This window comes from Sminthopsis crassicaudata, chromosome 6, assembly GCF_048593235.1.
Source record: "Sminthopsis crassicaudata isolate SCR6 chromosome 6, ASM4859323v1, whole genome shotgun sequence".
In the NCBI taxonomy this organism is placed as follows: Eukaryota; Metazoa; Chordata; class Mammalia; order Dasyuromorphia; family Dasyuridae; genus Sminthopsis; species Sminthopsis crassicaudata.
Window position 1 is genome coordinate 247729638 of NC_133622.1, and position 27043 is coordinate 247756680.

Genomic DNA, 27043 nt, shown 5'->3' on the forward strand with positions numbered 1-27043 from the left:
CCCAATTCCACACATCTCTCCTAGAGGGGCTGGACCCCTCGAGGGCGACTGCCTTGCTTTTCTCCACTGTGGCTTGGAACCCGAGCACTCCCATTTGGGAAAAAGGAATCCATGGGCCTTCCCACAGTTGCATGTGAAGCCTCATTTCATTTGCACGTTGCCATTATGGGCACTAAAAACCGCAAAGGCTGTCGTCAGGCGAACCCCCGCTTCATTAGGACTCCCCTGGATCCTGACCTGGAGTCAACTGATTGATGGAGGCCAAAGGGACCTTGGAGTTCACCTAATCGGGCCCAGAGAGGGGCAGGGATTTGCCCGCCAGCGCATGCTGGCGCCGAACCTTGGGACTTGCCACGTGCTTCCCCATTCTGCCACCCCCGTTGGTGGGCCGAATGCTTAACTCTGCTTACAAGCCCCAAGCCCGGCTCCTCCCTTTGCTGCCCAAGTAACCAACAGCACTTCCTTCCTCCTCCTCCTGCCCAGGAAACGGCAGCGCTTCCCTTTGTAAGGCAGGGCCCTACTACCTCAGCTTCTCTCTGAACTGTTAGGTGGGATGCTTAGATACTTTAGCAAGAAGGTAGTAGACCTGGGAATTAGGATGCTGCTAAATGCTCAGCAGGCCACCAGGGGGCGCCAAGGCCTCAGACACTTGCTAGCTGGGATCCTGCCTACTGGCCTCAGTTTCCTCATCTGTAAAATGAACAGGAGAGGGAAAGCAAACCACTCAATTCTTTCTGCCAAGAAATCCCTGGTGGGGTCCCGAAGAGTCAGATCCACCTGAGGTCACCTGGCCAGCCCCACAAGAATCGGAGTCGGCCACTGCGCCTGGATTTCCCCCTCACTGTTCCTCCCCGAGGGTTGATGATCGTTTCCCAACACCTAAGCCAGCCCCTTTACTATATCCCCCCCCCCCAAGTGTCCCAGGGGCACCCAATGCTCCTGCAGTCAGGCCGGGCCACTCCTTTCGGACGCTGTTGCTTGGGGAAATGCCTGTGATGGAGGAAGGCGCCCCGGGAACCTTTTAAGAGTCAAACCCAAAGCTCGACACGTGTCTCCAATGCAGGGTCCATGAAACAGCTCACACCCCATTTATTATTGAAAATATTTTGTTACAAAAGGAAAAAAAAAGCATACAATGCAGTATAAAAGATTGACAGCGTCATCAAGTTTATTACACAATTTCCAACCTATCAGAAAGAGACAAACAAATCGAATCACCGACAACAGGGGAACGGGGCCTTGGCCTTTTTTTTCCCTCAGGTATTTTTCTTTTGCTATCTGGAAATAAAACTAAAAATTGTGTCATTAAGTAAAAAAAAAAAAAAAACACAAACTCTCCGGGCAAACGGATTTCTGGTATTTTACGGTTTCTTCCTCGAACAACAGTCACCTCATTTGGTTTTCTCTACATTTTAAAAAGACATCGGGAGCTGCTCTCTGGAGAAGAGCGCCACTGAACACTCGAGAGTGGGGAAGCCCGGCTCCTTGGAGGAAGTGGGGATGGGACGGGGGGGACGAGGGGAGGGAGCCACCACCCCTTCCCTCTGTCCCAAGGGAATGTGTCTCTGACCCTGGGGAACTGTCTCCGTGCCGACCGAAGTGTGAGAGGCCGCGGCTCTCCTGTGCCCTCTGCCTGAGAAGGCCCGGAATAAGTGCGGCGTGCCCTGTGGGGGATGTGGAGGTAGTCCTGGAACCACCAGTGTGGAGAAGCCTAGTTGCCATGGGTGGGATTCTCTGGGACCATCACCCCAGGGAACCCGGCGGCCGCAAGCTCGGCTCTGGCTCTTTCGTGGACCTTCCTGGAGGGGCGAGGGGGAGGCCAAAGGCCAAAACATCCCGGGGACAGTTTCCGATTCTGGCGGCCGGCTCCCCCGGCAGGCGGCCTGATGGCAGGCGCCTGCTTCCGCAGCTCTTTTGGAAGGAAAAGCTTTGAGAAGTGGTCAGTGACTAGGCCCCTCTCTCCCCCCCGCTCCTGTAGCCTGTGGCTGGGATCGCCGCTGCCAAGGTGGGGATGTGTTACAGTGCCTTCCTCTAAAACAAGGAAACGGCCCTCTTGGGGCAAGGGCTCAGGGGAAGAGCGCCTGTCAGAGCTTGTTAATTCACGAGCAGCAAGCAAGCAAAGCAGGGAGAGGACGCCAGGCAGAGAGCCACCTGACGGGGAGGCGGGTGCAGACACCTGACGGGTCTCTTGTTTGCCAAGGGACCAATGGGACCAAGGAAACTGGGAGTGCTGGAGGCTTCCCGCCTTCCCCGGGAGATCAGGAGAATAACCGTCAAGGAGAGAGGAAGGCAGAACAAATGAGGGCAGAAAATGCTTCTTCCCACAGATCCTCCCCAAAAGGCTGAGAGGGCTCTGGGGTTGGAGGCACCGCACCACAGCGGGGAGGAGGCCCAGGTGGACACAAAAGGGGGACCCCTTTTGGTGGGTTTCTGAGAGGCTTTCCCACCTGCCTCAAGCTGCTCCCCGAAAAATACGAACCTCACAAGTTCCCAAGAAAAAGAAAGCACCGTTCTTTTGGAGTCCAAGCATTTGTGGATCATGGGCCCAGCTACAGTCTACCTTCTTCCCTTTCTCTTCTCTTGCCCCTCCCAACCCCAACCAGTCTTTTAGCCCTTTCCCTAGGCAAGCAGGGGTCATGCCAGGGCCTGGGGAGGGCTGGGGAGGGTGCCAAGCTCTCTTCGGTCTGGTGGGGCATCAGGTGTTCCCTGGGTGTCTGGAGGGAATTGGGGGCTTGGGAGAGGGGGAAGGGGTGGAGCGGCCTCCGTCCTTTAGTCCTGATCGAGGTGAGGAGATGCAAGTCCATTAAAAAAAACATTTACTTCCAACCAGACTCCTGCAATGAGAACAGCAGAAGGGGGGAGGGAGAGAAAATACAAGTTAGAGATTTATATTTGATTATCTGGGGATTATCTGGATTATCACCCGCATTTTCTAAAGCAGGAAGCCCACGAGGTCAAAGGACACTATGGAAAGCAGGAGAGAACACAATTTTGCAAGAGAGGAAAAAAAGGAAACCGGCCTGGCTGGACTATCCTGAAGCAAACAATGACAAGGGCTCAGACGGACTCTATTGAGATGGGCTACAGTGGACACCTTAAAGGACAGTGTGACTGCCGGCTCTCCCAGACAGCAAGGTCAAGCCGTGGCGGAGGGAGGGAGACAACAAGAGGCCGACTGGTCACAGGCGCTATCAAGGAGAAGAAAAGGGAAGGGCTCCATCTGCTGGAGCCCGGGGCAGCCGGCTCCAGAGCGTGGCTGGAGGGCAGTCCTGCCCTGCTCGCAGCAGAGGACCACCAGCTTGGAGAGCAAAGACAAAGTACCCTTGAAGGAAAAGGCCCAAAGGCATTTCCAAATCCGACTAGAAAACAAGGGTGAGGGCCGATTAGGATTATAAAACTTTCCTAAGGTGACAGGACCAGTTATGGCTCAAAAAGTGGCAGGGCAAGGACAAGCGCACAACAGAACCAAAGTTGTGCTTCAAAGTCAAACAGCAGCCCTCATCGCCCCACGCTCCGTTTGGGCCAGGCTGGGGAGGGAGCGTCCTCCGCAGCAGGAGCTGGCAACCACGTCCTGCTCAGGCTCAAAGGCAAAGTTCTGGTCAGTGCTGGGAAGCTGCAGGTAATCCCAGAAGAGGCTAATTAGTCTCGTGGTAAAGAATTCAGTACAGGCTTCAGGCCTCCCCATGTTAAAGGGATGAGCAGCTATGTTACAAAAGAGGATGCAGAAATCTATCCCCCTTCTTAAGTCAAATAAAGCAAATACATGTGTGGCGCCAAGGAAAGAGGAGGCCCGGCCTTGAAGTCGGAGCAGGGAGGTGGGAAGGGATGGCAGCCTGAGCCAGACTTCTACTGAAGAGAAGACCCACTAAAGCGTCTGCACACTACAAGCTGAGACCAGTCAGACGCTCGCTTCCAGAGCACCTCGGAGGCCCTGGAAGGTCACCCATCCCACCTGGGCGCAGCTTGCCCCGTGTTTCTGATGGCAAACCCAGGAAACCAAGTATGAAACCCATTCTAACAAGTCACTGGGCCTTGTTCCATTTCCTCCTCTGAAATGTGGGCTTGGACTAGATGGTCCCACGTTACTTAATAAAGAATCCGCAAGACAGAAAATACTACAGAGCCCTTCCATAAACATCTACTGTCCATTTTCCTATTTTAAAGGATCCTCCCCTCCAAAGTAGCACAGCACCCAAAAGAACGCACGTGTTCATTTATAGGTGGGAAAAGTTAGGTGAAGTAATAATAAGCAAGGCAAAGGATCCAATTGCTCAGTTTGGGCCATTCAGACTGGATTAAGAGTGTCTAAGTCATTGTTTTTCCTGAGAAATCTGAAGATTATTCTTGAGTAGCCCTGAATAATGTGCCAACTCGTCCTACCCAGTCTTAGATGACCCTCAAGGAATCAGAAAAAGTACATATACAAACACAAGGTTATCTAGGGAATATTCTTGCCAAACTGGAAAAGGAACTTGATGGTTTCAAAGGAAATGAGATGGAGCCTCATTCTAAACCAACCGTTGACTCCCTTGGAGTGAGTTTTCAGCGGAGGCTGGAAAGTCCAAAGATCCTTGGGAGAGGATTCCCACACATGGGGCCTCAAAGTGGAAAAGTCAGTGTCACCTCCTCAGACTGAAGACAGACTGAGGCGACAACACCCGATGTTAGAACAAGGCGCTGAGCCAACAGCACAGAGCTGTCCGTCCCACGGCCCTTCTCACTAGGAGCAGCTACCATGAATTGAGAGCCTCTAGACTAGAGTGGGATAAATATTTAAAACTGAGCATTATAGAGTTTTAACTCTGCTCATTCTGAGGAGGGAGAACAATTTGCTTCGTTAGGGTCAGAGCCAACCGGAAACAGGGACCACTATAAAAACAGCAAATGGAACAAATAACTCCCGAATTTCACCTCTACAGCTACGAAGGGAAAATTCTGTTACTAGTGAAGGACCCACCTTTGAAGAGGGCCCAGGGTGGCAGAAAATCTGCCCATAGATCTATGACATTTAATTAGAAGCATCAAATGATTTAATACTCAAGTAACAATGAACAATTCACTCTTGTCACACTAAATACCAAAAAAATTAAAGAAGCCATACTGTTCATTTCTGATTCCCTCACAGAATAATCGAATCACCTTCGTAGAAGCGGTTCAACGTGACTCATTCTTTGCCAAGGCCAAGGGGCTTTTACAAGTGCTTCACACAGAGCAGAAACTTAATCTGTTTGTTCAATGAGTTGCTTTAGTAGTTCTTATGATCCAATTTGCCAGATCTTCAATTATTCCCTCAATCAAGAAGCAACATGGCACAGCGCACTTGGTTCAAATCCCAGCTCTGCTATGTATCAGCCATGTGGCTTGAACAAAAACTTCCTGACTGGCTCAGGTGACCTCCAAGCTCTTAACTTTACCAATGCACAGCAGACCCTCATCACAGTAAGAATTAGTCTCCTCTTACAGACAGGAGCCAGCTCCAAAGGCCACGCTGCCCCTGCCAGCACGGGGGAGACGGCACCAGGGAACGCACACAAATCTGTCAGGATGGAGGCCAATCAAACTAGCACCCGGGCATCATTCAAAATGTCTCCTTGTTCTGCACACCAAAGAGGGAGAAGCCAGCCCTGACTTCTGGGAAAGGAGCAGGCTGAGTATCACTCGGAGAGGTACAAAGGTCTGGAGTTCACGCCTGGGTTTGTCCCAGCAGCGTGACCCAGGAAAGGAGTTGCCCTCAAAATTCCTTTACCAAAGCTCGACAGTGGCAAACTCCACAAAGGCTGCGGGGCCTGTCCAAGGCCGAAGGGCAGTTCACCCAGGACCAGAGCCACCCACCACCACTGGTCTCCAGGGAGCACGAAAAGGAAGCTTCCAAAGGAGACCTGAGACAGCTCAGAAAGGCATCCATTCTGATCAACTTTCCTAATGCCACCCCTCCCCCCAATAACCACTCTCGTGTTCTGAGGACAGGGCCTTCCGAGGTGATGCTCTGGGGCCCAGTTCTGACGGGCCCAGTTCTGACCCTGTATTACCTACTGCCAACAGCTCCTCAGAGACAAGCACCTCCTATCCACTACTCGACTCTTAATTTCCGGACAACCAGGGAGTGTCGCCTGAAGCAATCGGCTAACTGGCTCCCTTTCTGTCTCACGCATCCTCTCTCACCTTCATAACCACACAGGCCTGGCTCCTCTCTACCCCCTTCACCTCCAAGGCCAGAGGGGAAGAAGAAACACAGAAATATCCCAACATACACGGTATCAACAAGACTGCCACGTGCTATTTGGGAAATAATGGGAAACACAAGCGTGGGCTTAGAAAAGCCTCCAATCGTAGAGCTGGGAAGGGATCCTGCAGGCCTTCCATAAAGGCTTTGCATAAAGCAGACAGCAAATACCGTCCGCCCCAGACAAATGGGCATTTAGCTTAAGGTTTTAAAAACCTCGAAGGAAGCAGTCGATGACCTTCTTGGATAACTTTCCTTTTACAATCCTCTATTTCAGCAAGTATCCCTATTAACTAGCCTAAATCTTTCCTCCGGCTACTGTGGAGCCCTTCTCCTTTCTCAATCTATACTTGAAAAACTGTTGGTTGTCCTTTTCTGTTCAATACTCCCCCATTCTTAAAGGTCACCCCCCCCATCTTCTGTCTCTAAACTCCCAATTGTCCTCTTTTTCACAGACGGGCCATTTTCAAAACCATGAATCTGGCATGCTAAAGATTAACAGGCAGGAGCGAGACCACCGCACGGGGTGGGACAGGGAGGACATGGACCTTCCTGCTGGGCTCCCTAACTCAGGGTGGGGGACTGAGAGCGTGGCTGGTCCCCAGAAGCGGCAGCAGGGGCCGCACCTGCACAGCTCCCCTCTACCACTAGACTGGGCCCAAGAGCAGGCTCCTCCCAAGCTGGGATTTCACCCCCAGAAGCCCCAAAAGAAACGTAGCCAGGGCGGAGCCCATCTCACCTTTCTCAGTGGTGCCGGTCCCGCTCTCTGTCCCGGTGTCTCTCATGCTCCCGATTCCTTTCTTGAAAATAATCCTCGTGCCTATCCTCATTGTGGAGCAGGTCCCGGTGCCTTCGGCTGCTCTCACGGGACCGGCTAGGTGATCGCTCACGGGACCGGTGTCTTTTCCTGTTGGAAAAGATTCTTGCTCAGGTTCTCCAGAGAGGCTCAATGGCATCCTCTTCAAGACGGTCAAGAACTTTTCTGGCACACTGGCCGTCTGAGCATCTGACTTAAACTGCCCTCTGCAAGTCTCCATTTACGTCAGAATGCAAAACCCACACGAACTAAAACTTACTTTCTTACTGCAGCTGCTTCGTTATTCCGTGGCTAGCCTATGACAATTGTTAATAAAAACCTCCTGACTTCCACTCCTAGAGGTCAGGGCCTCCAGTCACCTCCCCCACCCCGAGGAGGGATCCCCTGGGGGCGGGGAGACCAGCAGAGCGATGGGGAACTCACCTGGAAGAGCTCCCGCTGGCACCCACGCTGTAGGACTTGGCTTCGATGCCATGAAGACAGTCCTTTAGGGAGGAGATGAGCACACGGCAACGTTCGTCGTTGGCGACCCGGGATTGTTTGATGACAGCAATGGCTGTGAGGAGCGTCTCAATAGCGTCACTATAATCCCCTGATGCGGGATGGGTAGGAAAGGCCAAGAATGAGTAGGAGAGCAACGGAAGCAAACTGGACCAAAAAGGAGGAGATGGAAGCCGAGCCAAAGCGGGGTGCCCGTGCATGCCCCGGGACTGGTCGGGCAGTCCCGAGGCCCTCCAGCTCCCACTGGCCCCGGCCAGCACAGGACTCGTGCTCGGAGAGCCGGGGATGGCACCTCAGCCAGGACCCTTTGGGACAGAAGGCAAAGTAAGAGAGGAAAGAGTCCGAGGACGGAGTCCGCCGAGAGTAACAAGGTCTCGAGGATACTCTGAGGGAGCAGAAAGGAGGACTTGGAGCTAGTCGTGCAAGAGAGAGGAGGACGGACCAGAGATGGGGAGGTACACAGCCGTCAAGAAATACAGCGGGACATGAAGAAAAACGGGATAAAGATTTAATCAAATGTGAGAGAAGATTTTCTAGGAGAGGAAAATGGAGCCCACTCCTCCTGCCTCTAAGCCCCATTAGCAGGTGGGAACAGCCCGAGGGACACTTTGATGAGGAAAAGACCATCCCCGAAAGGAAGATGCTAACGTTTCCAGCCCAATGTTCTTTTTGGCACCCAGTTGTCAATCTGGCCCAAAGCCCTGGACCTGACACAGAACAAGAAAGGCACACTAACACACGAACATCTGTTTAAGGAACACCTGCCTCGTGCGGGCACCTCCTCATCCCGAGTCTCCCCGTGAGGGGGTAGTGGGACTGCGCTACCCAGACGGGGACTGCCCGGTCCCGCTGTTTGAGCTTGGCAGGGCCCAGGCCTCCCCCCCACTCTGGCTGGCCCGGAGCTCGATCCGCCCTAGACGAGATGGCCTCTGGTCACCTTGTGACCGGCCGGTCAGAAATCTTTTTGTCCTGACCCGCGGGCTCTACCCTGAAACGGCCCATCTGATCGAGTCCTGCTATTCCGAAGTACTCCATCTCTGCCGACATCAGTTGGTCCATTGGTCAAGAAAGACATTTACAAGGCAGAGACGTTCCGGCACAGCCCAGAGCAGAAGTGGAATACGAACACTCTGTCCCGGGTGCAAAGTTGAGTTGTGTGCACAAAAGGACACTTGGGAATGATTTCTAGCCTTCCAAAAAACCTTCCCCAAACACGCCGGGAACAGGACAGAAGCCTAAATGTAAAGCTGTCCCCCAGGTGTCTGTCCCTCTCAAAATCCCTGCAGAGGACGAGGGAGGGAAGACACGCAGGAGACGGAAGCAAAGGCAAAAGAAGTTACCTGCGCTGGCCCCAGAGACAGCTTTGGAAATGGCACTGCTAGAGATTGCTCTGTTCCGATTCATGATCTCCTCGAACTCGGCTTCGCACACCGTTGGGGGCGGGGGGCCCAGTTCTCGGCTGCACGGAGACAACACCATCCCTGACCGCCCGTGGCACTTAGATCTGTACCGTACAGCAGGGCACTTTATTGGGTATGATGTTGCAGCAATCTCTTTCACGTGTCACCTCTTCCAATCCCCCCACCCCCGCCCCGTGAGGACAGCCTGACACCGTACCCCACTTCCAACCCTCCCCCCCAGCTCATCAAACCCATTGGGGTGCACAAGGTATGGATACAAGAGTGAGGTGGCAGGGCACCAGTGGCAGGGGTCGAGCAGAGATGCAGGAGCAAAAGGTGAGGGTCCCATCCTCCTGGGCAGCCCCATGACTCCCCTCCAACAGAAGGACACAGGGCAGCCCTTACCTGCCATGGTGGTTATAGGGTGCAGAGGCCTTGATGTAAGCATCTGGCGGAGGCCCCACTGCAGCATTTGGTGGGGGGAAGAAGGCGGGGTTGAGGTGCAGGGCGGGTGGAATGGCCCCCGGGGGAGGCACAGCCAGGTGGGGAGGCAGTCGGGGAGGCGGGGGCATGAGATGCTGGTAATGGATACCAGGAGGCGGAGGAGGGACCCCAAAGCCTGAGGAGAGAGGTGGCGGGGGTGGGATGGGTGGTGGGGGCAGACCCATCAGGGGAAGAGCTGAGGGAGGGCGGCTGAAGTAGGGCAGCACACTGGGGGGCTTGTCCACTCGAGGGGGTGGGGGCACGAGGTTTTCGGTGGGTGTGGCCCGTCCGTCAGCAGAATCACTAGAATCTCGGGAGTGGGCCCGCGGCGGTACTCCTACGAAGCAAGAAAGAGCTAGCGTCACTGCCCTGGGCACCAGACACAGCCCCGGGGCTGGCCCCCCCCTTGAGGTGCCCACAGTGCCGGGGGCCAGGATGGACTCTGCTAAGGGGACCTCAAGGCACACTTCAGTGAGGCCACAGGTTCTGCTGCTCCTGTTTCTTTGTAAAGCCTTTCTGGGGACCCCGGGGTTGGGGGGTGCACTTGACAAGTCACTCCTCTATCCTGAGACTTCCCAAAACTCCACAAAAGCATCATCACCCCTCCCTTCCAGAAAGAAGGGGGCCCAGCAAAAGAGCTAAGGCCCGCTCGGAGGCCCTCGGCAAGACGGAGCCCACGATCTTCCTCTGGGTGACTGCCAAAGCATCCTCATCTTCCCGACAACTACCAACGTGCCTACCTGCCACCGCACAAATGGAGAGGGACGAGAACCTGGTGACCGGGTGGGAAGGGTGGGGTGCCAGCGGGAACAGAGAAGGGGTGAAGAGGAGAACCTGCCCACAGAACACAGCCTAGGGCCGACAGTCCATCTCAAGCCGCCTGACCCCCGAGAAAGAGGCAAGTGGGCCACAGGAGCCTCGGAGCCCCCTCGGCCGCTTCGCCGAGGTCCTCAGAAAACTGGCTGGGAAGCCCTGCTCCCAGAGGCTGCAATGACGCCTTTCTCTGGCCTTGCCCTGGTGGGGATTTCCATACAAGAGCAGAGCGAGGCACCTGGAAAAAGGGACGCGGGAAGGGGCAATGGCGGTCACAGAGCCCCTCACCACAAACACCAGAGATCTAATCAGCCTGGCCGCCTCGTCGGCCCTGACTTCTGCGGCCGGTGCGGGGGTGCTCCCCCTCTCGGCGCCTGAGCCCCTAGGGCAGTAAACACATCTTAAGAACCTCAGTCTCTCACAGCCTCCAAGCCTCAACACTTCAACTTTCCCTTCCTGGCAACAAGTTTCCGGCCTGGGAGATTTGGGGCCCAAGATGTCCACAGGCCCCCAAAGTAGCCACTCCATGGAGGTAGTAGCTCCGCCTCCGGAGGCCGCCAGAGAGCACTGCCGCAGCACCCACCATCTTAGTCCCCCAAGAGTGAAGGGGGAGGAGAGGATTGGGCCTGCTTCCCCTGGGACCGGGAGGTCAGGAATCTCTACTGAACCAGAGGGACTCGGAAGGCTTAAGCGGCCTAGGAAGAGGAGTGGGACTCTGGCTCGGAACATGAGGCACCAAACCCTAGGAACTGAAAGCTCCAAGTCTAATCAGAGAGCTATTCCTACAGAAGAGCGAGGGGACCGTCCTTGGGCCTAGGGATGAGACCCAATGCAGGCTGGGCCTGGCAAGCAGGGCCTAACACAGTGGTGGAAAACACTCGGGGACCTGCTGTCGCTAAGCAAGGCTGAGGCCGGCCGGCTGTCTCAGGCTGGGCCTCGAAGGGTGGCTGTCCCCATAGTCCAGGGTCTGGTCCTTAGCTTTTGCAGGTTCAGAATCTCAGTTTTATCAGTTCACCCAGGGGTGATCGGACCCTGGGGGATTGATTCACGCTAACCAAACTCACAAGAGACTGATTCATAAATCAGAATGCCAATTTATTAATTTACAATGAGAAATATAACTGCCAAGCGGACCGGAATACTTGTGTCGGCTGGTCAGCGCATTCTCTTCCCAGTAGGAGAGCCTATTTGGGAAACCAAATTAAGATCAGAAGGTTGCTTGGTGAGTACAGAATCAGATGAACTTAAGGGATCTTGGCGTCAAGCTCTAGAAGCCCGACACCCCCGTTTCCACCACTGAGCTAGACCTGCCAAGCGGACCAGGCTGCAGGTTGGCCCTCGGGGCTCCCTCTCCCCCGGACGATGCTGGAGACTCCCCGGATCTCCACGCAGACCACCCTTCTGCTCGCTCTGAGCCTACGACAGCACCGGCTACAAACCCTCTGGACACAGAACAATTTCCACAATTACAGCTCACCTGACAGAAATTACATTCTGGGTGGCTGCTCCTAAAGACAAGTGGGACAGTAACCTCCTCACTAAACTACTTCCACATTACAACACAGGATGGGTCTGACTAGTTCCATCCAGTGTAAGCTAATTCCCAGCACTGGAGGATTTCAGGGCTCGAGAGAACCTTAAAGGCCATCTGGTCCAACCCCCCATTTCACAGAAGAGGTAACTGAGGCCCAAATCAACTGATTTGTCCAACGAGCCCACAGCTTATTTCGGTGTGAGGTAGGCCCAGAACCCTGCTCTGCCAAGCCCTGGTGCCATACTCCTTTTGCCTGGGCATGCAGTGTGCTCTGCTGGACCCGGTATCCTCCCAGAGACTGAGCCCGCCACCCCCCGCCTCCCTCCCGCCACAGGCTAATCCCGCACCGCGGCAGAAGCCCTCCCCTCTCTCCCCCTTCATACAGACCATCTCCACGTACCCCCTCTTGGGACTCGGACGCACTCACGTTTCCGAGCCTGCGCCTCAAACTGCGACAGGTTCTGCCGGGTGGCCAGCCTCACGTCCACCTTTTCCCCGTTGAGAATCTTGCCTGGCAGAAGCTCTAGCAGTTTGTGGACGGAGTTCTCAGAGGCCACCACCACTTCAGCATACCTTGGGGAGGAGAGAGCAGACGAGAGAGAACCACTGCTTGAATACAGGGGATTCCCCGCCAGCGCTGGGGACGTCCTGGGCAGACTCCCAGATGAAAAAGGCTCAGCCAGGGGCTAGCCCAGCCCCCCCCCCATTTTCAAGACCTCAAAGAAGCTCCCTCCACGGCTTGGCACAAAGTGCCTCCAAACTGGCCTGGCTGGGAGGACGTGGGCAGGACCAGCCACATCTGGCTGAGGATCCAGAATGACCCAGACTCTCCGGGGGGTGGTGGCCGGGAAGAGAAAATCTTCCGCTCGGTGCTTACCCTTTGGACTGGCCATTGGCTCGATTCTCTGCAAATTTTAACTCCACAACATCATAGACGCCCACAGAACGGATGATTTGGATCAGCTGTTGGTCTGTTGTCCACTGGGACCGGTAAAGCAGAAAAGAGAAGTCAGAGGCTGGAGAGCTCCTTTAAAGGTTTCTAGCAGCCCCCGTCCCTGAAACCACAATTCCAGTCACCACCACGGCCCCAACGAACATCCCTAGAAGGCCCCAAACCAGTCTTGTTGCAGTCAAGGCAAGTGTCCCGAAAATGCTCTCTCGTCCCGCCCCCCTCCCCCCTCCAGAGGTGAAGGCAGGCCGCTTCACCACGGCCTCAGAGCGCCTTGGCTAATAACCATCAGTGCAAGGGGTGGTTACTGCTAAGACTGTGAGTCTTCTTCTGAATAGCAAGATGGGACCACAGCCAGGAGCTTTTCCCTGAGTACAGAAAACTGCTCGTGTGGCCACGCCACCCCCACCAGCCCAAACCATACAACAGAAATGACTTTGGCAGAACAAGAGTCACCACCTACCCAGAGCGTACTAGAGCTACGAGGGCCTTTGATCCCCGTCACCCACCATTATCACAGGACCATCTAATGACCACCAAGAGTTCAAGGTGTTCACTGAAAGCTCGTCCCAGAGATGACCCTGCTAGATATAAAGCCCCAGGGTCAGGGGCGGCAAGCATGACAGAAATAGCCGCACCCACTCAATCACTGCTTTCTCCAGCACCATTCAAGTCCTGAGGATTTTCCGCCCCTCAGAGGCAGATCCAACCTGACCCCACTCTCAGGACTTGAGATCATCTGAGAGTAGACTCTGAAGATGGCATCCCCTCCATGACCAACCTCAAGGCAGCTCTAGGAGGCGCTAGTCTGTCCCATGGCCACCCTGCTCGCTGCTGGCTATCCAGGCTCACCCAGGAGAAGCTGCCCACGTAGACCGCGGCCCGCTTATTCCGCAGTCCACTGTACGTGTACAGGATCGCCGGTGACTTGCTGTTGGGCTTGGGAGACTGCTCCTGGCGGATGGGAGGCGGTGGCTCGGCACTGCTACTTCGGTCGTCGGAAGGCTGCGAGCTGGCGGCCAGCACGTCATCGTACAGGTCGATCTGATCGGCATTGCTGAACTCTGGGTCCTAGGGGATGAGGGGTGAATCGAGTGAGTTCCCCCAGCAGGGAGCTCACCAATCCTGTGGGGCAGACAACCAGAAAGCATCACTCAGGCAGCTGTCGATGGACTGCCGGTCGGCACACTTACAACGGGCTGGGCTGCACCCAACAGATTCTTCCTTGTCCGCTCAAAAATCAAGCAGCTCCTTTAGCACGGAGCCCGGGGATGCGGACGGAGAAGACACAGCCCCAGACCTTAAGCCACTTTTGCTCTCTGCTGAACTGACCTGAGGGAGGAGTTCCCCTCCAGTCTGCTTCTCCTGCTTCACCTCATTTGACATCTAAATAGAATAACTCACCAAGAGCAAGCTTTCTGATGGACTGTTTAGGACAAACTACAAAAGTGACTTTGCTAAGAGATAGAGCACGTGGGTGAGAAGAACCCTAATAATTTAAACAGTTTTAGAAAATCTCTTCCTGCATAGCTAGTATGATCTTTGATGCTTTTAGCCAATGACAGTGACAGTGAGTAGGTACACTGTGGATAAAGGGGACAATAACAAATATAAAATTTACTCGGTGGTCAGCTATGAATCCTATGTGGCAAGGAAACAAAATGAACCACCCCCCAACCACCACCACCAAAGGTCCAAGCATCACCAATGCTTTCTAAACACAAAGCTTCCACGAGGGATGCTAAAACCCATTTGCAACACCCAAAAATGTCGCTCACACTGTATCATGAAGTTCTTAAACATAAATTAAGAAGGCCCCAAACTAATCACTTAATGTATCAAATGCCAAAACAGACCTCTATGGAGGGACCAAGAGGGCAGTTTCCTTAGCATGGTACAACCCCAAAGTAATTAGGAATCTCTGTTTTAAACATGCTTTTGAAATGTGACACAAACTTTAAAGCTCACAGGAAATGACCACTTCTTTCCAAAAATCAGTTATCAGTTCATGAAAATAAAACAGGCAAAAGCAACGTCACAGAGGAGTCCCCCCCTCCCTCCCAGCTCTGTGTTCTGGCCTATTCAGACCTGCAGCATTTAACCCAGACACGGGAGCATGCTTGAGAGGCAGGCACCTCCAAGGAGATGACAGATAGCAGACGTTTTATAATGCTGCAAGCAGAGGCGCGCAGCCCAACACCCAGACCAGAAATGTTACGGAGGGCTTTTATTAGAAGGTCACATGTAAGGAAATTTGGAAAACCTGACTTAGCCCGTGGCACAGCTAAATCTAGAAAGTAACCCACAAAGCCCAGCAGGCTTTTCCTGAAGGGAGCTGGCACTACTGCTCTGGAGAGAAACCAATTCTTGTCATCTCACCGTCAGGGCCAGAGACAAGAAGTTCTTATGAGATCATGGAGAGACGGCAACCAACGACTGGTGACTGCCTCCCCCCATTCGCCACACACCTTGGGGCTGGGTAAGTGAGATGCCTCACTTACATTCTTTGTCAAATGCTACAGTAACTCAACAGGCCATCAGTTTTTTGGTTTTTTTTGGTAAAAATTGGAGAAAGCCAACAATGAAGGGTAAAGGGAAGCACGCTCACAAACACACCCTTAGAGGAGGTATTAACGGGCTCAACCATTATGAAGGATTGAAATTAAGCCAACGCTGAATAAAATGTCCAATAAACTTTGACCCAGAGTTCTTGCCGCTATGCATATACTCTAAGGAGAACACAAAGTCCTATAAACACTCAAATATTCACAAGAGCATTTTTTATAACAACAAAAAAAGCAACAACAAAAATTGGACACAAGTAGATACTCATCAATCGGGGAATGACAGAACTGTGGTACCTATTTAATACAACACAGCTAAAAGAAATAGGATGAGAAATTCTGAGGGAAAACTTACATGAATTGAAGTCAAATGACAAGATAAAACAACATACACATCGTCAACAACGTAGTTGAACAGAAAGGAGAAGCCTGTCCCAATTTGGCCCAGGGAAAGGAGGAAAATATGCATATATAGCTCCTCCCTTTCCTTTATAGAATTTGGAGGTGAGGTGAGAATAGCTGATCCCATGAACAGAGATTGAACAAGACCATTTAGTTCAATTCTTATTTTGCAGAAAGGGAAATAAAGGCCCACACCTGCCTAAGCTCCTTGTATGCCAGATCTTTGGATACTCCCCACTCACCATACCCCACGCTACCCTCCTGATATCAAACTGCTCTTTTTTATTCCGTTACAAGGTATGCAGATAAAGGTGATGCATAAACATGTTAGCTTTTTTTTTAAGCCACAGAGGAGACCACAAAAACTTGAGCAGATTACAACTAATTATTCCCTTCCTCCGTTATTTTTATTTCTCTTACTTTTCGTCCCAGGCTTGTCTTGACTTTGGTTCTTGATTTTTCTGCATTATATAATGAAAGGATAGTCACCTTTGGGGTATGCATTCTATAGTGCAGGGGTCCTCACACTTTTTAAATAGGGGCCAGTTCCCTGTCCCTCAGACTGTGGGAGGCCGGACTAGAGTAAAAACAACAGCTCCCGCTCTGTCTCCGTCCCTCGGCCCATTTGCCAAAACCCAGCGGCCGCATCTGGCCCTCGGGCCGTAGTTTGAGGACCCCTGCTCTAGTGTTTTGTTTCCTGCATTAAACAGTTCAAAATGCTAAGTGACTAGTCCCCGGCCGCCTAAAATTAAAACAGGGCCAAACAGAATTGAAAAAGTGAACAGGAACTAAAAATCAACAGCATCTTACAGGACAAGAGAGAGAAGTGGTCAAGATAGATTAAGCTCTTACACCCAAAACAGGTGGGTGTGTGAAGAAATGGGAGGAGAACATGGGAAACAGCAACAAATACAAATGGAAATAAGTGTGCTGAGGTGAGCTGGGGCCAAATCAGCTACTACCTTGGTCATTTAGTTCCATGGAAAGCATTGTTTAGGTTTGATGTCAAAAACCTTCGAAAGGTTCTGGATAAGAATACTTTTAACATCAATCAACTGACAACCTTTATCATGTGCCTACTATGTGCCAGATACTAGCACGAAAAACGAAACAAAGATGCCAAAACCAAATTTGTCGGAGTTCACCCTCTGCCCAGACAGAGCGTGCCCAGAATGCTCTTCCCGGTTAACCCTGCCCCTGGCAAGCTCTGAGTAAGTGCTGTTAGCAGCGGCCCCTCTCATGCCAGAGGATGGAGTTCCTTCCCCACGGGAGGACTAAGCAGCATCATGGCAGGTGAGCGAGCGGAGCACGGCCTCCCACAGGTACCAGACGTAAACAAGCGGCCTCCATGTTGCCTGGATGACAATCGGATAAACACTGGGCCCAGCCGTCCTCCTAAGGCTGGGGCAGAGCAGATCCCATCTCCCAGAGGGCTCCATCCCTCACTTACTTGCAGAGGGCCTTCTCTCCCAGGCCACTCCTAGCCCCGAGCTCACAACAGCTTCTTGCTGTCAGGGGCTCGGCATCGCAGCTGAGCAGGGACATATGGTGAGCCACAGAACACAGGAAAGCGAAGCTCTTCCAGCTCCTAGTCCTAGGTCAAGGGTGGACGTGGGTCCCCAATTCCCAAACGAAAAACAAAAACCTCTCTGAAAAGCTGGCATTCCCAAGGGCAGCAGCTGCCGCCTGATTGCAAGAGACGGTCACAGAATAGCCCGGAGCTCTTTCCTGGGAGCGAGGCCGTGCGGGAGGGAGGCCTGGGCCGGGGCCAGCTCTGCCCAGCGGGCACCTACGTCCCGGCTACTCCAACAACGTGGGGGGTGGGACTCCCTGGGCAGGTCCCGATCCCCAGAACGCGTCCGGCAGAGCCGCGGCTCCGACAGCTCTCTCCGCCACCAGTCCCCAGCCCCAGGCTCTCCTGGCCCGGGCAGGGGCACCGCCCCCACCACGGGGCTCCCGGAGGGCTGGAAAAGACGCTGAATCAGAGGAGGAAAAGCCCTCCGCGCAGGGAAACTGCTCAAAAGTTTCGGCGAGGAAGCCCCGCTGAGCCCCTCCAGCAGAGACGGGGCCTCAGCAGGCGGCCCTAGTCCCGAGGCCTCCAGGCTGGGGGAGCCCCAAAGGCCCCGGCCCGGCCCCTCCCCCAGGGCTCTGCTCCCATTTCTCAGTCAGGCACGTTGCAGGGTGGGAGGGGCCCACAACCCAGACCGGGACTGGACACCGAGGCCGCGCCCCCCGCCCCTGCCCCCGCCCCAGAGGCCACGCCACTTCCACTTCCCCAGACTTCATTGGGGTTCAGGGGCCTGGGGGGGCCAGGAGCCCAGCCTTCCCGGCCCCGGCGCCAGCCGAACTTCGGCCAGGACGCAACGGACTACGTGCTAGCGCGGCGCGCGTCCGCGGCCAGGAGGCAGACACTAAAGTTTTCTTTCGGCCACTTCCCAGTAAGATTCTTCCCGAGAAAAAAAAAAGTCTGCCTCCCGCCCCTTCTCCCAGCGCTCTCGGCACTCCCTCTAACGATCTTCCAGCCCCGCCGGCAGCGGCCCGCCCCCTCCCCCAGCGCTCAGTCATTCTCTGTGGTCCCGAGGGGAGGGAGGCCCCTGGGGTATCGGGGAGGGGGAGGGAGGACCCCGGCATGTCCGGGGGGAGGGGGCGGGGTTCACCCCCTTCATTGGCCCCCCGCTTCCCACTCCCCCCTAGCCGGGGTCAGGGGTCGCGGGGGATCCCTCACCTGGTTGAACTCCTCGTCCGCGTAGATATCAATGAGGTCCACTCCCTCCGACATGGCTCGGAGACCCCGGGGGCGCCGCGAGGAAGGAAGGTGGCGGTGCTGCCGCTGCGCTCCGGACAGAGGGACACGGGTCAGTGCTGGTGCTGGCGCGCCCCATCTGCCGAGCGGGCTTCTGCGTGCAGCCCGCTCGCCCTCCCCGCCCCCCGCCCCCCTGCGGGGGGTGCGGGGCCCTCCTCTCCCCGCAGCCCGCCTTCTTCTCCCCAGCCCCCACGTCTCCTGGCCTAGTCCCGTCCGCTGCCCGCTTTCTCCGGGGAAGGGGGGGGTCTGTCCTCCACGCAGCCCGATTTCTGCCCGCCCTTCCCCCCTCCCGCCCGCCGCCCGAGCTCTCATGAGGCCTTCCCGCCGGGTCTCTCGGCGCTCGCGGCTTCCCTTCCTCCTCCCCTCCCCCCCGCGCGCCGCCCCGGACTGACCGGGCCCCAGCGCCGCCTCCGCCACCGCCTCAGCGCGGGCTCCGTCCCTGGGCCTAGGCCCTGCCCCGCCGCCCGCCCTCCGCGCCCCGCCCGCCCCGCCGCTCCTCGCGCCGCCGCCGCCTTCGCACTCCCACCTCTGCGCCCCGGCCCCCGCCGCCCCCCGCCGCGCGCCCCCGTTACCGGGAATATGGCGGCGGCAAGTCCGGAGTAGGCCCGAAGCGCGCGAACCTCTGCCCGGCCGCAGGCCCCGCCCCCTGCTCCCGCCGCCGCCGCCCCCCCCCCGCGCCACGCGCTGGCGTCACGCGTGCCACCGCTTTACGCACACGCGCAGCACGCACGAGCGCCCGGCCCCGCCCCTCCCACCTCCGGTCCGAGGCTCCGCGGGTGCGTCGGGGCCGGCGCGAGGAACCCGGATGTGGTGGGCAGAAGCGCTTCCGGCCAGGCCTGAGCGGAAATGGCGGCGGCTGTAGTTCGGGTGAGGAGAGTGGACCGAGGCCGGGCGGAGGGAGGTCGCGGAACCCCGGAGAGAAGGCCCTGCCTGGAATGAAGGCCCGGGGAGCCTCGACTTCCTCGGTCGGGTCTCGACCTCCCCATTTGCAAAACGAGGGACCGGGCAGGATGTCCTCTCCAGCTCCGAACTCGGAGGCAGACCGCGGATGGAATCTCGGCTCCGGCACAGCCGGATCCAGGCTCGTGGGCCCGCCTCGGTCGCTTCGCCCGTCTTCCCGGGGTGTTTTTGAGGGTCGCGGGACGTGACGTCCTTGGGCGTCTGCAAAGCGTTTTATGCGTGCTGCCCCCTAGAGGCCGCTCCGAGCCTCAGTTTGTTTCTCCGTCCAATGGGCTGGTGGCCCCCCGATAGCGAAGTCCCCTGGAGCCCTCCTGTGTGCTGTCAGGGCAGGCCGACGGAACCCCCAAACCCGCCGGTCCTTGGAGCCTCGGGGCGGATCCCGCGGGGACCGGAAGCCTCCCCCGGCCCGCTCACGTGGTCTCCCATTGGACTGGAACCCCCGGAGGGCAGGCGCTGTTTGTGTCTCCGGGTTCCCGGAGCCCTTAGGGCCATGCTGGGGGGCAGGATTGGGAACAGACTGGGCGTGGCCGGCTCCGGGCGCTGTTCCCGGGCGGTGCTGAGGAAGGGAGACTTCGAGGGGCTCGGACCCAGGGACCGGCTGGGGCCCTTCACGCCGTGGAAGCCTCCGCTGTCACTGCCGAGGAAGGCCCCGCGGGGACAGGCGGACGGCTCCGAGTGGGGTCCCCCAGGAGTCCCCTCCGGAGGCCGTGTCCGTGACCTTGTAAAAGGCTCGGGGCCTGGCCTTCATCTCCTCGGGGTCACCTTCCGAGGCCCTGCTCCACCGGGGTGGGGGATGGGAGCTTTATCCCTTCATCCCTCCAGGTGGGGGGGAGGGGCTCTTTCTAGATGCAAATAGCGGCGGAATTGAAAGGTAGAGAGCGGAGGCAGGAGAGCTGGGAGGGACAGCCTGAGCTTGGGGGGGGGGTGGCCGCAGCCCTGGGGGGTGACTAAGGGGGAGGGGCGGCCCTAGGGCAGAGTCTGCGCCGGGGTCCCTCTCTGCCCGGGGCGCCCCCTTCTCACCGGTGGACACTTCCCGGGAGTGGTGGGGGAAGCGGATTTAGAGACCACTCAGCCCCGCCCTTTTGTTAGGCGGGGCTTGGCTTTTAGCTGGGCATTTCTTTTTTCTCCCCGCAGTCAAACCCCAAAGCGTCCCTTCTGGAGGGTTGGGTGGCTTAAAACCGGTGTGGAGGCGCTGCCATGCCCCCGTTCTCATGCAAACCGTCATCCCCTCGTCATCCTTGCCCTTGAGACCTCTTCTTCGTGCCCCTTCTACCTTCTCTCCTCGCCCCCGGAGCTGAGTTTGCTTCTTATTCCAGATCCCTTTTGTTTCGTTTTCCTGTTCATCTGTTATATCCCTCTATCAGGTGGAGTTCCTCCCAGTCAGACGCTGTTTGGGTTTTGCCCCATACTCAGCACCGGGCCTTCACCCAACAGCTGCGGGTGGTTGGATTAGAGCATCTCTTAGCTGGAGGAGTGTAGCTAGCTGTTCCCTCTGTCTCTAGCCCCTGCCCCCCTTCAGTGCTCAGTTCAGTATTTTATGAATCTGCCCAGTCCCTGTGGCATAGTAGACGTTTAATAAACATCTATTGAATTACGTGCAGCTTGATTCGTTCTGGGGTTGTTTTTTTTCTTCCAGCTTATTGCCTTGTCCAGGCACAGTATTGCACCTCCCTGTGTGAGGAGTTCATTGTCACGACGATTTTATCGAGGGGACAGCCCTGCAGACTCTCAAAAAGATATGATTGAAATCTCCTTGCCCCCCTGGGAAGAGCGAACAGACGAGCCCATTGAAACCAAGAGGGCTCGCCTGCTTTACGAGAGCAGGAAGCGGGGCATGCTGGAGAACTGCATCCTCCTCAGGTAGGGACACGGGAGCCCTCGGGCCGCCTGTCAGGGTACAGGTGGAAGGAGCCGCTCTTGATGCCTGGGACCACTCAGCCCCTCTGAATCACGTTCTTTCCTCTCCTCCTTTAGTCTTTTTGCCAAGGAGAAGCTGCACCAGATGACGGAGAGGCAGCTGAACCTCTACGACCGACTGATCAATGAGCCCAGCAATGATTGGGATATCTTCTACTGGGCGACAGGTATTGCCACGTGGCAGTCACGTCCTGGGGTTCTGGGCCTGCACGAGGGACCCGGGTTCTGATGTGACTGCCACAAGCTGTGTCACTGAGCTGGGCATCCTCTGTGAGATGACCTAACCCACAGCAAAACGGGTTCTTAGGAGCCAGGAAAAAGCTGTTCTCCTGGGTTCTTGACCAGAGGCTCAGCCCATGCAGTTTTAGAGTTAGCAAATTTCAGCGGTTTTCTGCTCTAGCTTGCAGTTTTATATCAGGGGAATCAGAGTCTTAAAGAGAGAGTAACTTCTGGCTCTCTCCAGGGTATCAACTCCTAGAGCAGACACAGTAATCCTGGGCTTTGATTTGTCCCCATCATGTCACACACATGGACATAGAAGGTGTCACCATACAGGTTAGAGCTGGGGGAGCCTACCTTCCTTAGGGTTTCAGTGACTAGATGAAGCTCACATGAACAGTGGCCAAGCCAAGCTGCAAACCCAGATGTCTGATTCTCCAGCCAACGTGATTACGCCTTCCACGTGAGATGGACCTGCTGCCTTTTAGGCAGCCTGTGGGACAGACATAAAAGAACATTTTAAAAATTAATCCTATTTTATGTTTGAGACTTGTCTTTCCATTCAGACAAGTTCTGTTTAATTGGTTGGCTAAGCATAAAATAATATATTTTGTTACTCGGAGAACCTGTGATCTTGTCACTATGAAGACTCCTATAATAGCTCCTTTTTTTTTGGATGCCGCTAATGTCTAAGAAAGAGCGAGAGTCAGAGACTCTAAGAAGAGCTGGCTTTGGCTCAAATCCAGGTTCTGCTACTTAATTCTTGTTACTTAGTTACTGCTACTTAAATCTTGTAAGATCACTTAGCCTCCTTGGTCCTCAGTTTCCCTAGATGTAAAATGAGGCAATCACCTCTAGCTCAGAGGCCTCCAACATGTTGCCTTAATTCTCTGGAGCATTTCTGGGAAGGTGTGCATACCAGGGAACCGGAAGACAAAGAGCTCCTCCTCCTACCTTATTCAAGCTCTGGATTACATTTCTAGAGCACTCTAAGGGTCACAAAACACTTGGCTGGGAATTCGAATTTGTCCCCATTTTACAGATGAGAAAATTGAGGTTCTAAAATATTGGGACTTGTCCAAGGCTACCCCGGTTATAAGTTATCCGCTGGGATGGGAAATCAGTCTCTGCCTCACTGTGCAGTCAGTGCTGCCTAAGAACTAAGCATGAATATCGCCATTGTTCTGTTGACAATAAAAGAATGAAAAAGCATTTGTTACGTGCTAAGTTGTTCGTGACCCTGTTCTCAATCTTGGGGATCCATTTTTTAAAAATAACAACTTTTTCCCTAGTTACATCAAAAGACTTTTAAACTTTCTTTTAAAAAATGAGTTCCAAATTTTTTCTCTTCCTCCTTTCCCCCAAGACAGCAATTTGTTATAGATTATACATCTTTAATCATGTAGAACATATGATCATATTAGTCATAATATGAAAGAAAACCAGACCCAAAGGAAATATAACATGCATACACAAAATACAGAAAATGAAAAATAGCAGTTTCTATCTGCATTCAGACTGCCTCAGTTCTTCCTTTGGGGATAGATCTTTTTCTTTTTTTTTTACCCCTGAGGCAATTGGGGTTAAGTGACTTGCCCAGGGTCATACAGCAGGAAGTGTTAAGTGTCTGAGATCAGATCTGAATTCAGGTCCTCCTGACTTCAGGGCTGGTGCTCTATCCACTTCGCTGGCCCTGAAAGAATTTTTTATGAATTGTCTTTGATCAGGATAGCTATCATTTGCAGTTCTTATAATATTGCTGTCACTGTTCAGTGTTCTCCTGCAATCTGCAGTTCATGTCTTTCCAGATTTTTTGAAAAAAGACTTCAATATTTTTTAATACTTTAATATTCCATTATAATCAATACCAAATCATGTCACACCCCAATTGATGGGTGTCTCTTTGATTTTCAATTCTTCATAACCACACACACAAAAAGAGCTGCTATAATTATTTTTGTACAAATAGGTCCTTTTCTCATTTTTAATCTCTTTGGGAAACTGAACTAGTAATGGTATTGCTGAGTCAAAGGGTATAACTCTTTGGGGAGAGTTCCAAATTGCTCCCCAGAATGGCTAGATCAGTTCACAACTCCAACAGTGCATCAATGTCCCAGTTTTTCCACAGGGGGACATATTTAAAAATCTAGAAAAGCCCCATCTTCAAGGAACTTATGTTCAACAGGGAGAGACAAAGGAACAAGATTGCTGTTCTCAGAAAGGGCTTCTTAGAACGTGAAAGGAGTTGGCACAGTCTTCCCAGGTACTAGCTATGTGATTTGTTTGTCCATGAGCACTGTTTTAACAACAAGCTGAGCTAAGGCAGATCTCAGAGCAAGATAACATTTATTAGCTGCCCCGGACGATGTTAATAAATGGGTCAGCGGCTTTGTTCTGTTAATGCCAGAGATGTTGAGTGAAAGGACAGTTCTTACAGAGAAGGGTAGATGACTTCACGGCGTTAAGGACAATGTGGTTGATGACAGAGCTGAGGTATAGAGGACAGCATGATTGGAAGTTTGGTAATGGGGGGGATAACATTCTCTCCTGAGACTAAAAAATGCTTTCTGGGGCAGCTAGGTGGCGCAGTGGATAGAGCACCAGCCTTGAATTCAGGAGGACCCCAGTTCAAATCCAATCTTAGACACTTAACACTTCCTAGCTGTGTGACCCTGGGCAAGTCACTTAACCCCAGCCTTAAAAAAAAAAAAAAAAAGCATTCAGAAAAATGCTTTCTGTTTGAGTTCAGATGTGAGGTGGTGTCTCAGACTGTATGTGTGTGTGTGATATACATGTGTATTCATTTTTTAAACATAGTTCCTTATGAATCATGTTGGGAGAGAGAAAGAACAAAAGGAAAAAAAGTGAACATAGAATGTGTTTATTTATATTCCGTCTCTGTTCTCTCTCTGAATGCACATTTTCTATCCAAAGCTTACTGGGATTGCCTTGGATCGCTGAACTGCTGAGAAGAGCCAAGTCTTTCGTGGTTGATCATCACAAAGTCTTGCTGTTATTGTGTATGTTATATTCCTGTTTCTGCTTGTTTCATTCAACGTCAGTTTGTATAAATTTTTCTAGGCCTTTTTAAAAACCTTGTTCATCAATTTTTTTTTAACAATAACACTCTATTACCTTTTTATAGCACAGCTTATTCAGCCACCACAAAAAAGAGCTGCTAAACATTTTTGCACATGTGGGTCCCTTCTTTTATGATTCCTTTGGCATCATAGACTTTTTTTTTTTTTTTTCTGAGGTAATTGGGGTTAAGTGACTTGCCCAGGGTTATACAGCTAGGAAGTATTAAGCTTCTGAGGCCAGATTTGAACTCAGGTTCTCCTGACTTCAGGGCGGGTGCTCTAACCACTGCAGCACCCAGCTGCCCCGGCATCCTAGACTCTTAAATAGCAAAGCAGACATCCCTTGGAGGATAGCTTGATTGGCATAAAGATAGCAGGTCCAAAATCCTTCACTTTCTCACACAGTTCCCAAGATTAGCAAAACATGAGCAGGAAAGCTGGATTTTTAAATTTAACACATTTTAGGCCAGCTGAAGACTGAGCTGCAGACAAAGAATCATGACTTATGGTCAACAGATATGCATGGGCAGTTTTCAGATAAAGCTATCCAGGCATGGAAAAACTACTCTTAAGTCACTATTGATTAGAGAAATGCAAATTAAAACAACTCTGAAGTACCATCTCACATCTATCTATCAAATTGGCTAATGTGACAGAAAAGGGAAATGATAAATGTCAGAGAAGTTGTGGGAAAATTGAACACCAATGCATCTTTGGTGTAGTTGTGAACTGATCCAACCATTCTGGGGAACGGTTTAGAACTACGCTTAAAGGGCTATAAAACTGCATATTCTTAGATGCAACGGTATCACTTACTGGGTCTGTATCCCAAAGACACCGTAAAAAATGAAAAAGGACCCACGTGTATAAAAATGTTTATAGCAGGTCTTTGAGGTGGCGAAGAATTAGAAGTTAAGGCTCCCCAGCAGTTGGTGAATGATTGAACAAGCTGTGTTATGTGAATGTAATGGAATATTATAGTTCTAGAAGAAATGAGTAACCTGGAATGACTTACATAAACTGATGCTGAGTGACATGAGCTGATCCAGGAGAACATCGTACACAGCAAAAGCAACATTGTGTGATGATCAACAGCGATAGACAGTCACCCGAGAAAATCCCAAAAGACTCATGGTAGAAAATATCTATATTCAGAGAAGGAATTTTGGAATCTGAGTGCAGATCAAAGCATATTGTTTCACTATATTGTATTTTTTTTTCTTCCTTGTGTTCTATTCTTTCACATGACCAATGTGGAAGTTTCACATGATACATTTAATATATAATCCCTATCAGATTACTTGCTGTCTTGGGGAGGGGGGAAAGAAAAAATGGAAATCAAAATCTCCTAAAAGTAAATGTTGAAAACTCTTTACACATAATTAGAAAAAAGTAAAAGATTATTTTTTAAAAAAGAATCATGACCTAGGCAATTAACAGGATGAAAACAGCTACTTATAAATAGGATTGATAAGAAAATGACAAAATCAATTCCAATCTTCTCAGTGCCATCTGTGTGCAAGGCACGCCCTGTGATAATAACAATAATAAGCCACCACAGCAAATAATAATAGCAAATGTCACATACTGTGTACCAGGAACTGTGCTAAGCACTTTCCAGATATTATTTAATCTTCAACAAACCTGTGAAATCAGTGCTGTTAGTATCCCCATTTTATAGTAAAGGAAATTGAGGCAGACAGGTGGATTGACATGCCCAGGGTCACACAATTGGGAAGAAGATGATTTTGAACTGGGGTCTTCCTGACTCCAGGCAGGCTCAGTGCTGTCCACTTGAGCACTCCCTACTTCCCTCTCCCATAGCTGCCTCTTTGTAAAAATCCCTCTCTTAAAAAAAGGCACCGACTAGGCAATCTTATACCTGCTGAACACAAGGGGGAACATCCTCAGTCCCACGCTCAGCCCCCTCAGGAGGGGGAGCCTGAGGCACATCAAGCCCCGGTCAGCGCAATGCCTGGGCTCTGCCTCTTATCAACTTGTCATCTCTTATTCTGCAGAAGCAAAGCCAGCCCCTGAGATCTTTGAAAACGATGTCATGTGGATGCTGAGAGACTTTGCCAAAAATAAGAACCGAGAGCAGAGGTTGCGGGCCCCGGATCTCGAGTACCTCTTTGAGAAACCGACCTGACTTGTGTTCCGACCTTACCCAGCGCAGGGTGGGACCCTAGAAAGGCAAGCATCAGGCCCTGGTCCTGGCTGCTAATACCCTGCTGCTGCTTGCCAACATGCCCGCCTGCAGAAAGACCCCATTTCCCAGAGCGTGTAGCTTGCATCACTTGTAATAAAAGGACTCCTTGTGTCTCCGTTTGCACAGTCTCACTGGTGGTTGTCTATGTCTGCGTGATCCGGTCCTCCTG

General features: G+C 52.9%; 2 protein-coding genes across 15 annotated transcripts; one reads left to right on the forward strand and one right to left on the reverse strand.

Annotated features, from left to right (window-relative positions):
- Positions 1-1143: 1143 nt before the first annotated feature.
- On the reverse strand, positions 1144-19674 carry CPSF7 (cleavage and polyadenylation specific factor 7). 14 transcript variants are annotated; one of them, XM_074273077.1, is made up of 11 exons: positions 19245-19674; positions 18412-18516; positions 13573-13791; positions 13230-13304; positions 12649-12752; positions 12172-12344; positions 9347-9761; positions 8882-9045; positions 7464-7632; positions 6963-7130; positions 1144-2834 (listed from the first exon to the last, which is right to left on the reverse strand). In XM_074273077.1, exons 1-10 carry the CDS (start codon positions 19473-19475, stop codon positions 6968-6970), a joined length of 1818 nt encoding a protein of 605 aa, XP_074129178.1. In that variant the 5' UTR covers positions 19476-19674; the 3' UTR covers positions 1144-2834; positions 6963-6967. The 14 variants fall into 14 exon arrangements, with proteins under 14 accessions (XP_074129178.1, XP_074129169.1, XP_074129167.1 ...); XM_074273068.1 differs by having other exon boundaries at positions 8882-9000; positions 12199-12344; positions 19245-19610; XM_074273066.1 differs by having other exon boundaries at positions 12199-12344; positions 19245-19609.
- SDHAF2 (succinate dehydrogenase complex assembly factor 2) lies at positions 19224-27002 on the forward strand. Its single transcript, XM_074273081.1, has 4 exons — positions 19224-19356; positions 21086-21309; positions 21424-21533; positions 26684-27002. Exons 1-4 carry the CDS (start codon positions 19336-19338, stop codon positions 26812-26814), a joined length of 486 nt encoding a protein of 161 aa, XP_074129182.1. The 5' UTR covers positions 19224-19335; the 3' UTR covers positions 26815-27002.
- The last annotated feature ends 41 nt before the right edge of the window (positions 27003-27043 follow it).

What these genes read in the sequence shown, in the direction of transcription:
- SDHAF2 (XM_074273081.1), top strand. Translation starts at nt 19,336, where the DNA reads ATGGCGGCGGCTGTAGTTCGG. An exon ending in TGGCGGCGGCTGTAGTTCGG is followed by an intron (nt 19,357 to 21,085) that starts GTGAGGAGAGTG and finishes TTTTTCTTCCAG; the next exon opens with CTTATTGCCTTGTCCAGGCA. An exon ending in TATCTTCTACTGGGCGACAG is followed by an intron (nt 21,534 to 26,683) that starts GTATTGCCACGT and finishes CTTATTCTGCAG; the next exon opens with AAGCAAAGCCAGCCCCTGAG.
- CPSF7 (XM_074273077.1), bottom strand. Translation starts at nt 19,475, where the DNA reads ATGGGGAGGTCGAGACCCGACCGAGGAAGTCGAGGCTCCCCGGGCCTT. An exon ending in TAGATGGTCCTGTGATAATG is followed by an intron (nt 12,753 to 13,229) that starts GTGGGTGACGGG and finishes TACCGGTCCCAG; the next exon opens with TGGACAACAGACCAACAGCT. An exon ending in CCCTATAACCACCATGGCAG is followed by an intron (nt 9,046 to 9,346) that starts GTAAGGGCTGCC and finishes TGTACGGTACAG; the next exon opens with ATCTAAGTGCCACGGGCGGT.